Raw genomic sequence first — 10822 nt, 5'->3', positions numbered from 1 at the left:
CAAGTTGCATTTAGCGCTTTTCAAACCTCAAACCCCTCCAGGAGGGGCAGTGCAGAAAAAAAGGGCCTTCTATCCCTGAGGATCTAGACTCCTGGAGACAGTCTGATGCGCCCACGTGAATGATTTTTCTTCCTTATAATCTGTCTATGTTTATTTTAATAGAAAAGTCATGTGTCACCACTCTTTACCAATGAGAAGATCTGACGCTCTGAGATCAGTCACGTTTGTTTTGTTACTCACCCCATGGCCAGACCCCAGAGGTTTAACATCATAGTCTGAGAAACAGGGGTCTATAGGAACCCCCAAACCCCGCCCTCCCAACGAGCTTTACCCGGCTGCTGACACTTTGCTAACTTGCCTTCCAGGCCAAAGGCCTCCACCTTGTAATTCAGCAGTCCGTTTCTTCAGCCTTCCTCTCTCCTCCCAGATACGCTGACCCGGGCTCGCCTCTTGTAGTGCTCAGTGTTACCATCAGTGGGACCTTCCCCTCCCCTCCAACCCAGGCCCCTCCCCTTCTGTGGGATCCAGCTGAAGTCTGCCTTCTCCCACTGTAGGCGGCCCCAGCCGCTCCTTCCCAGAGCCATCTTTTCCTTTCTCCAGAACATTAAGGTGCTTCCCTGAACACCATGTCCCGCCGTTGATTGACAGCAGACATGAACTCGTCTCCCAGACTAGACTCTGAACCTCTAAATGGAAACTCCGTTGCTTGTTCCTTGTTTCTTTTTGTGCTGGCAGAAAAGTCTACCAAGAAACGGCTCACGTATCCCTCTTCTCCTTTGTGACGCGCAGATTAATTGGACTGAGCTTCCAGCCCCTCTTAAGAATTCTCGCCCTCTGTTCTTTTCATTCGCGATTACCTCCTCTCCCCTGGCTCCTGGCTCCTGGCTCCTCAGGACATAAATACTGGGAGGTCCAAGTTGTAGACTTTTCATGGGAAAGTGCACATGGGGTCTCTCCGGAGACCCCAGATGACACGAGGCCCCTAACTGGACTCTCCACAGCCTGCCTTTCTCCTTCCCGGGATTTGGAATGGTTGGTCATTCCATCTTGTGTGTTGCGCATGTGGGGTATTGTGTAGCCACTGCCTGTTTCGCTCACTAGAGCGGAAGCTCTCTGAGGAGGCTGTGTCCTGTGGCATCCCAAGCACAGCATGAGGCCGAGTCCTTGTCAGGTGCTGAAGAATGAACCAGGTACTTTGAACCGGGTACTTTGGCAGGTCTTTGCATGCTTGCTCCTCCGATTTAAAAAGCAACAACCCATTCTGGCTCTTCCAGACGGCACAAGATATACAGAGAGCAGATGAACATCACCGCCCTGGAGGCCCCACTGCAGCTCCGCCCCGAGGCCAGCTGGGTCCAGTTCCACCTGGGGATCAGCCGCCACGGGCTCTACTCTCGGTCCAGTCCCGTCGTCAGCGCGCTTCTGCACGACATGAGGCATTTTCCCACCATCAGTGCCGGTGAGGCCCCTGGCACCAGGCAGGAGGGGCGGCTCTCCCGGACGGGCCTCGGGGAACCAGCTCAGGGTGCTCGGGGTGGAGCACGAAAGGCTTGATACTGACACCCGAGAGGCAGAAGAAGAACATAGACACTGACCTTTTTCCCTTCCAAAGAGACTTGAATGCAATCTCATCCTAACCCCAGCAAGAGCGTAGGCAGGTGTTCTGCACACTTAGAGGAAGGCACGCGATGCCGTTTGTTGAGTGCTTTGCTCTCATCCAATGACCTTGTGGCATGAACATCATCGTTGCCATTTTACAGATGGGGAAACTGAGACTTGGAGAGGTCAAGGGACTTGCCCAAAAATCCAGGGGTGGAGCTGGGATTCAGACACAGGCTTGCGGACTCCAAGTCTGTGTTCCCAAGCACTACCACAGTCTAAGGGACAGCAAATGATTAGCAGAGATAAAACTAGACTCCCTCTCTCAGCCAGGTGCTGCTGAAGTGTCCCGTGAAGGGCTGGAGGACATGGGGCCAGGGGTGAAGCAGGGTGGTGGCTGCAGCCTCTGGGTTTCAGAAGGGTCGAAGGCCCCAGCCGGTTGCTGTCTCCTCCTGCACGGGGGGCTCTCCCAGGAGCAGGGCTGTGAGTTCTCACCACCCTTCTTCTTCCTCCCAGATTACAGTCAAGACGAGAAAGCCTTGCTTGGGGCCTGTGACTGCACCCAGAGTAAGTGAGCCAGCACCCCCCCCAGCTGCAGACGCTAGATCCACCTCCGTGGGGACCCCAGCCCCAAGGGGAAGGAGCGTGGCTCTCTCCTCCTTGCCTCGGAGAACTTAACACTTCTTTCCACCCACCCACAAAGAGAACAGGCGTCTCAGAGGCGTGCTCGGGTGGGGTCCCACGGGTCACCGCGGTCCAGGAACAGGCACACGTCCTCAGCACCACTAGGGGCTTGTTAGCAGTGCAGAGCCTCTGTCTTCGCAGATTTTTCTGAATCAGAATCTGAATTTTAACAAAATCCTCAAGTGGTTGGAGTACATTTTCACATCTAAGAAGCAATTGTAGGCCGGGTTCAGTGGCTCAGCCTGTCATCCCAGCACTTTGGGAGCCCAGGCGAGTGGATTGCCTGAGCCTGTGGGTTTGAGACCCGCCCAGGCAACTTGGCGAGACCTCGTCTCTACAATACATCAAAAATTAGCCAGGCATGGTAGCGCACGCCTGTAGTCTTGGCTACTTGGAAGGCTGAGGCGGAAGGATCGCCGGAGCCCAGCAGGTCGAGGCTGTGGTGGCTGGGAGCATGCCACTGCACTCCAGCCTGGGCGACGGAGTGAGACTCCAACTAAAAAAAAAAAAAGAAGCAATTGTACAGGACAGTGGTTCACAATGCTGGCGATATATTAGAGTCCCCTGAGGAGCTCTGACAGGAGTTGCCTGGCTTCTGCCTCCAGGGGTTTTGACAAGAGCAGGGATAAGGCTCAGGCATCTGAGGTTAAAATGTTCTGGGTGATTCTAAGTCAAGGTTGAGACCCTCTGGAGTTGATGATTGACGGAATCAAAGCACTAGGAGTGAGAGCAACAGAGCTCCCGCTGGGGGTGCCGTCACATGGTTCCAGGTAGCCCAGTCACTGCTGGCCACAGGCAGTCCCCTCCATCTACCTCAGTGTGCTGAACGCACATTAGACGTTTCTGCGTGTGACGTCCCATGTCCGAGGCTTGAAGCCTCTAGGGTCTTATAAATACGAGAAAAGAGAAACCGACTGGCTTTGTTGAACGAACCAGAATCATAAGCTTGCGCTGAGGCCCAGAGCACTGCTGACATTCCCTTCTGCCCCTCCACAGTTGTGAAGCCCAGTGGGGTCCACCTCAAGCTCGTGCTGAGGCTCTCGGATTTCGGGAAGGCCATGTTCAAACCCATGAGGTAAGCGACTACCTTCCTCGCGTCACACCCAGTAGGGCAGCCCTGGGGGAGTTTGGCCAAAACGTGATAGACGTGACCTGAAGTCTTGATGCCAGCCACTCAGAGACTCTCTCTGGGGCAAGCTGCCCAAGCATAGAACAGTTTGGGAGGTGATCATGGTTACACAGAGTAAGAGCTAATCTTGGTCAGGCCTTGGCTAGCACCTCTGCCACAAGCTTTACATAAATTGTGAGCCAGGTCCTGCTGTGATGTCCACTCTGCAGATGAAAATACCAAGGCTGCAAGGGGCCGTCCTGCCCCCCTCCCAGGTGCAAACAGTGGACCCAGGATTCAAACACAGGCAGCTGGGTTGCTCAGTTCACACTGTCACCTTCACCGATCTCCATGTTTTTCCAGAGCTGGAACCCTCTTTATGACATCAAAAAGCTTATAGACCTCTACATGACGATTCTTGTCTTGACTGAAAAACCAGACAAGAAAGAATGCCCATTATGAAGTCAATGACATGTTTATATTCATTTATATTTTATTCGTAACAACAGCAACTACACAACTGTGTAGTTCATATATAGGGAAGAAATGTATATATGTGTCTAGTCTGTAGACAGATCTTGGTGCATGTGTGGGTCTGCAGCCCACAGTTTGGGGTCTCCTAAAGCAGGACCCCAGTGTCTTGGTCCAGTGGAATGTTCTCCCGGAGACGACATGCATGAGAGAAAATGGCCCCACGAGGTACTCTAGCTACCCAAGTCACGCCTTCCTCCAGGGTACGCTTCTTCCAGTGGAATCCAGTTCAATTCATTTAGACTCCAAACCTTCAGCCAGTTGAGGAGAGGCCTATTGGATGGCCCGCTGCATGGTCTAGTGGTAGCGCACAGTGAAATGAGCACTGAATAGAGAGTCTTAGTCCCTGAACTGCTTTGATAAAAGCACCTTAAAGAAGGGATTGGAGCACATCAGCTCTATGTTAGATTCACTTGGGAGCCTTAAAAAGTCCTGATCCTGAGTCCCACCCTCAGGGAGTCCAGTGGACTTGCTCTGGGGGCTTCCCTGTGATCCCAAGGCCCAGGTAGCCTCGAGAACCACTGTTGTATAAACTGTTCCTGATTTTCCTCTGTGAAAACCCAAAAAAACAGTTGTTGGGTCAGTTTAAATGTGCAACTTTTCAGAACTGTACATGAAACAACTGTCTGCTTATCTTTAATTTGTTGATTAGAAATCCCATCAGATAAAACAGTATATAGATTTAGAACTATTCCTTCCTTCCCATCCCCCTCCCCTGATAATCATGTTTCATTTGTCAAAAGTTTGGGGCATTGGTTATCACCATCACTAGAGTCAAGTTTGGTGTCAGTGTTGATTCAGTATCAAGTTCTTTCCCCACCCCTCTCACCGTCACCACCACCAACGTGTGGAAACCAGTTCCAACAGGCAGTAAAATCAGCAAAGAATGAGGCCATTTCAGGATAATAAATCTGTCCCCAACAAAGCAGCATAACTGAGAGGGGCCCGTCAGTTGACAAACAATGCCAGGACTTGCAGAGACTCCTTTTCCAAAGGAAGATTTCGGGAGGGCTCTCCTCTTACCCTCAGTCATATAGAGTACTAAAGCAAATAAACCATGTCCCCTGTCCCCGAGAGCTTTCACAGCGAATACGCGCGGCAGTTAGCAGAAGTTCCCCAAGGAGACGTGTGGCTCTTGAGTGTGACACTCAGCTGGACACAAGAGACACCGGTGAGGTTCTGGCTGTTGTAGAGTTTTAAATTATTGGTCGGGCCTGGAGACTCACACCTGTCATCTCAGCACTGTGGGAGACCAAGACGAGAGAGGACTGCTTGAGCCCAGGAGTTCAAGACCAGCTGGGGCAACATGGCGAGACCTGTCTCCACAATCAGTCAATCAATCAGTCAATAATCTGGACATGGTGGCACGTGCCTGTAGTCCCAGCTACTTGGAAAACTGAGGCGGCAGGATTTCCTGAGCCCAGCAGGTCAAGGCTGCGGTAGCCACATCAAGGCACTGCACTCCAGCCTGGGCAACAGAGTGAGACTCCAACCCAATCACTCCGTGTTAGTTCGTCGTGCACATTTAACGTATGCTCAGAAGAGAGCACTGGTTAGAGAGAGGCAACATAAGGAACACTGACGTCGAAAAATAAGACCTTCTCATTGAGAAGCAGCAGAGTAGTGATACATCTGCAAACCCACACCCAATCACCAGATCCTTCAGTTGCGTTCTCTGGACAACATCCTTAGAGGGCACAGTGAGATGTCTCTAATTTTAAAGAACCAGAAGCGAATGCAGAGTGGGCCAGCTCCACTGTCACTTTTTATATTTTGGGGAAGGAGACTACTAAACCCGGCAGTGTCACCTTGGCAGGGAAAGGACCTGCGTGACAGCCTGAGCCCTCTTCTCTGCCTGGCCCGTTGGAAACCAACGCAGGCACGCCTCCTCTTCTTGCTCTTAGCTTTACTGCACTTTGCAAATACTGTGTTTTTACAAAACAGTGGGGGTTTGCGGTAACCTGGCATGAAGCAAGCCTGTCGGTGCAATTTTCCCAACAGAATGTGTTTTTTTGGTGTCTCTGCATCACATTCTGGTACTTCTCACTTCAGGATTTTCTATTATTACACGTGTCATGGTGACCTGTGATCAGTGATCTTCAATGTTGCTATTGTAATAGTTGGGGCACCATGAACCGCACCCGTGTAAGATGATCAACTTAATCAATAAACGCGTTGGGTGTGTTCTATCCACTCCACCACCCAGTTGTTCCCCCATTTCTCTCCCTCTTCTCAGGCCTCCTTATTTCCTAGGACATGACAATACTGAAATTAAGCTGATTAGTAACGTGCAGGGGCCTCTAAGTGTCCGAGTGAAAGGAGGAGTCGCACATGTCTCGATCAAACCGAAAGCTGAGACAGGCAGAAAGCGAGGCGTCTCGTGCCAAACCTTTCGCCACGCTGCGAATGCAAAGGAAAAGTTCTTGAAGGAAATCACAAGTGCTACTCCAGTGAACACACAAGTGCGAAGAAAGGGAAACAGCCCGTTGCTGATACGGAGACAGTCTGAGCGGTCTGGATAGGAGATCAAACCAGCCACAACATTCCCTTGAGCCAAAGCCTAATCCAGGACGAGGCCCTGACTCTCCTCAGTCCTATGAAGGCTGAGACAGAGGAGGAAGCCGCAGAAGAGGACTTGGAAGCTAGCAGAGGTGGGCTCATGAGTGCTATTTTTTGCCTAATTCTCAAAAGGGAAAGCAGAAATTTATCTTTGGGAAAAGGACATTGTGAACATAATTCAAGATTTTTTTTTTTTTTACTTCTTGTGGGGAAGGGAGGGATATGTCTTTTTAAAGATTATATTTTTTAGATGCAATGTATATGACATAAAGTACAATAAGAAGTACATATTGGCCGGGCTCGGTGGCTCAGCCTGTCATCCCAGCACTTTGGGAGGCCAAGGCAAGTGGATTGCCTGAGCCCACGGGTTCAAGACCCGCCCAGGCAACTTGGCGAGACCTCATCTCTACAATAAGAAACAAAAAAGCAAAAATCTGGCCAGTTATGGTAGCGTGCGCCTGTGGTTCCAGCAACTTGGAAGGCTGAGGCAGAAGAATCGCCGGAGCCCAGCAGGTCGACGCTGGGGTAGCCGTGAGCGTGCCACTGCACTCCAGTCTGGGCGACAGAGCAAGACTCCGACTCAAACAGATAAATAAATAACTAGGTACATACTTTGAGAAATGCTGATGTAAAAATCAGTCTTCAAATTTAACATCACTTGTATCCGATGTCATGCAAAAATGAGGACATGATGTTTTGGAAAACTCTCAAGAGTGTCTGAGAGGTTATAGATTTGTGTGGATGGAATTCAGGAATTAAAACGAGACTGGATCCGGGCTCGGTGGCTCAGCCTGTAATCCCGCGCCTTTGGGAGACTGAGGTGAGTGGATCGCCTGAGCTCGCGGGTTCAAGACCCGCCTGGCCAGCGAGACCTCATCTCTACAATAAATCAAAAAATCAGCCAGGCGTGGTAGTGCGTGCCTGTAGTTCCGGCTACTCGGAAGGCTGAGGCGGAAGGATCGCCGGAGCCCAGCAGGTCGAGGCTGCGGTGGCCGGGAGCGGCCACTGCACTCCAGTCTGGGCGACAGAGTGAGACTCCAACTCGAAAAAAAAACGAGACTGGGACGTGGACTGCCCTCGCTGGCCTAGCCACCCACTGGTGATAAGGAAGAGGAGTCAGTCAGGCCTGAGCATGGAGGGCTGTGCTATAGGTGTGGCTGCACCTTTAAAACAGAACTCCACTCTGAGAAGCTCCTACCACAGCTCCCAGGACTCGCCTGTGTTCTTGCCAAAGTGCACATCACACTTGCGTTGCTGACGCTGTTTTTTTATAGCTTCCCGTGGCATTATGTTTATTTACATTTGAATTGCTTTTGCAGCCTTCTTAACAGTCCCACACAGTGGATTATAAAATCATTCGAAGATCATAATTTTCCCATGTTTATTAGCAATGAGGCAAAGCTAACCGGAGACCGGAAGTCACACCACAACGCCCTTGGTGGTCAGGAAGCACTTTCCTGAACACACAAGCCCAGCAGGCCCCTCACTCTCAGGGCTGGTGCTTTTCTGGAACCTGGTAGAGACTTGTTACCTGTATCTAAATCAGCATTACCCACGCCATCTTCCCCCAGCCCTCTGCCTGGGCCCAGTCTCATGCCCCACCCGGGTTTCTCTGAGGGTTGGCTTCAAGTCTCCCAAGTCACCCCAAGCCCCAGCACTTTTCTGTTCTTCCAACCCACACGGCACTGCATTTCCAGGGCCCTTCTCCGTGACCACGTCTTGGCCGGCACCCCACCACTCTTCATCCTCGGGCGCCTGGGTCTGTCCGGCCGCTGGTCTGCTAACCAGTCCCTTCTCTCCTAGTTATACCTGCGGAAGGTGGTCTGCATTTCCCCCCTCTCAGCTGCTGGGTTTTGAGCAGAATCAGTCACTGTCGCCAAAGCTTCTTCAGCAGGAACTCGGTGCTGGTGGCGCCTGAGGACAGTGTCCTGTGAGAAGCCCGCCCCTTCCCACCTTGGTCTTCTCCTGGCCAAGGACACCACAGGCCGTTCCTGACTTGTCGTTCCATCACCGACCCGTGCGTGCAAAGCAAACAGCCTGTTTTCCTTTCTCGCCGGCCGGGCCTGCCGGCTCTCTTCCCAGGCTCCAGGCTGAAGCCTGAGTCCAGGCCATGACTCCTGCCTTCCTTCCAGACAGCAGCGAGAGGAGGAGACGCCTGAGGACTTCTTCTACTTCATCGACTTCCAGAGACACAACGCCGAGATCGCAGCCTTCCATCTGGACCGGTAGGGTCTGCCCCTCGAGGCAGCCCTGGCCCTGGGGGCCACTCCCCCGGGAGGGCGCGCTGGGCAGACCGGAGGAGGGGGCTCCCTGGCATTTCTTCCTTCTGGCTTTTTACCTTCTTCGTGCCCTGTCCCATGCAACCCCATGGACTGCAAAGCCTAGCAAGAACCCAAGCCCTGCCATGCTGCTCAGGGCAGGTGCTCCAGGCTCCTGGTCTGGAGGTAGGAGAATGTGCCCACTGTCATATATCCGAGGAGTCTCGAGGCGTTTCTAAACCTTTAGCTCCCACTTGCTCAGTCATTGTCACCCAGAGTGTGGTCTGTGGACTGTTGTCACGGGCCCCACCCAGCTTTTCAGAAACGAGGAGCCTCACCCCAGACCCACTGAATCAAAGCCTGCTTTTGAACAAAATTCCCGGGAGACTCGTGGACTTTAAAAAACAGGAGGCGTTGGCCAGGAACACAGCATGGATGGTGGGAAGGCCCACGGATGAGGCTGGGCAGAATAAGGATTCTCCTTCTCCCCTTCCCCTCCCGTTCAGACCAGGGGCTTCCCTGGGCACCATCAGCTGGACACCGCAGAGACCCCCCCGCCAGGGCCGTCCTGCTGGGCGTGGCCAGGAACGCCAGCCCATTTCTCATGTGCTGGCTGAGAGACAAGGCCCCCTCCCCACTGCCTGACCACCTCCTGGGTCCGAACAGGGCTTCCTCTCTTTCAGGATTCTGGACTTTCGACGAGTGCCGCCAGCAGTGGGGAGGCTAGTGAACGTCACCAAGGAAGTCCTGGAGGTCACCAAGAATGAAATCCTGCAGAGCGTTTTCTTTGTCTCTCCAGGTAGGGCACCAGCCAGAGCAGCACTCTGGGTCTGGGCGCGTGGCAAGCCAGCGTGCCCACCATCATACTCCGCAGCGGTCCGAAGCCCCGCCAGTTGTACTGTCCACTATCGGCGGGGCGTGTGAGGTCGTCAGACCTCCGCTCAAGCGTAACAGGATGACCTGTGGCTGGCAAGAGGCTGCACGGGCTGCCTGGTCTGTGTGGGCACTGCCCCTCTGTTGCCGACTGCCCTGGAGCGGATGTCATCCGTGCACAGGACGATGTTCTGATCCTGCCAACGGGATGCCCTGAGGCTGGGTCCCTCACCTTCCCTGCTCAGACATTTGAAAATAGGTACCCAAGATGCTCCGCTTAGTAGCATTCATGCCCCAACTTCGGGAAAAGAGAGTCTCCTTCTGCAGCTGCCTTTTTCCATGCTGGGGGTTCAGGACTTCCCTTCTCTCCTGCGGGTGCCTTGGGGCAGATGACAGGCCCCTAGAGCCTGCCTCTCCCCTGTCCTCCTCTTTCTCCCTGTCCCTCAGCCAGCAACGTGTGCTTCTTCGCCAAGTGCCCGTACATGTGCAAGACCGAGTATGCTGTCTGTGGCAACCCTCACCTGCTGGAGGGCTCCCTCTCCGCCTTCCTGCCGTCCCTCAACCTGGCACCCAGGCTGTCTGTGCCCAACCCCTGGATCCGTTCCTACTCGCTGGCAGGAAAAGAGGAGTGAGTTGGCCCCCGGGCCGCCATGCCATGCCCTCCGTCCTGCTGGCCAGTCCTCGAGAGTGGCTGCGGACCTCGGACCGGGACCTGTGGCTGGCTTGGCTCTTGCACGCCCAAAGCCGCCTCCCTCCTCCTCTGCGCCACTTCACAACGGCCGTGGGCCCAGCGGGCCTGGGTCTGGTTTCTCCCTTTAGCTCGTTTACTCAGTCATAAAGAGCCTTCTGACACCCAGCCTCGGTGCTGGGGGGTGCAGAAATAAGAGACACAGGCACTCCCCTCCAGAAACTCCTGGGTCTAGTGGGTGGACAGACTTTGCCACGACTGGGAAGCGCACAGGAGCCCGTGGGAGGGACGCCTGGCCGCCCTGAGCAAGACTGGGGCGGCCACGGACCTCGTCCCTGCGTCCCCAGGACCAGCATCTCCTCAGCCCCTGCCGGCTGAAGGACAGGCCCGCCAGTCAAGCCACCACGATCACGGTGGGAAGTGAAGCCACCAGCAAGGACTCCTGGAGGGCATGGCAGACCCGAAGGGACTCTGAGGGCTGAGAAAAAGCCCACAGGGCGAAAGGGGCAGGGGGCGTTGCAG

General features: G+C 53.7%; 1 protein-coding gene across 1 annotated transcript in view; it reads left to right on the top strand.

The window, feature by feature from the left end:
- Positions 1–653: 653 nt before the first annotated feature.
- The window catches only part of FAM20A (FAM20A, golgi associated secretory pathway pseudokinase), a 13981-nt gene continuing 3812 nt past the window's right edge, over positions 654–10822 (top strand). The window contains exons 1-7 of the mRNA XM_021715178.1: positions 654–760; positions 1275–1459; positions 2116–2166; positions 3280–3358; positions 8614–8706; positions 9423–9538; positions 10060–10240. Of these exons, the coding sequence (XP_021570853.1) occupies positions 654–760; positions 1275–1459; positions 2116–2166; positions 3280–3358; positions 8614–8706; positions 9423–9538; positions 10060–10240 (812 nt within the window). The remainder of the gene's footprint in view (positions 761–1274; positions 1460–2115; positions 2167–3279; positions 3359–8613; positions 8707–9422; positions 9539–10059; positions 10241–10822) is intronic.

This window comes from Carlito syrichta, unplaced genomic scaffold (assembly GCF_000164805.1).
Source record: "Carlito syrichta isolate Samal-C Ts95f unplaced genomic scaffold, Tarsius_syrichta-2.0.1 Scaffold306785, whole genome shotgun sequence".
NCBI classification, from domain to species: Eukaryota; Metazoa; Chordata; class Mammalia; order Primates; family Tarsiidae; genus Carlito; species Carlito syrichta.
Note: the sequence above shows the minus strand (reverse complement) of the source record. Positions and strands in the feature narration are given on the sequence as shown.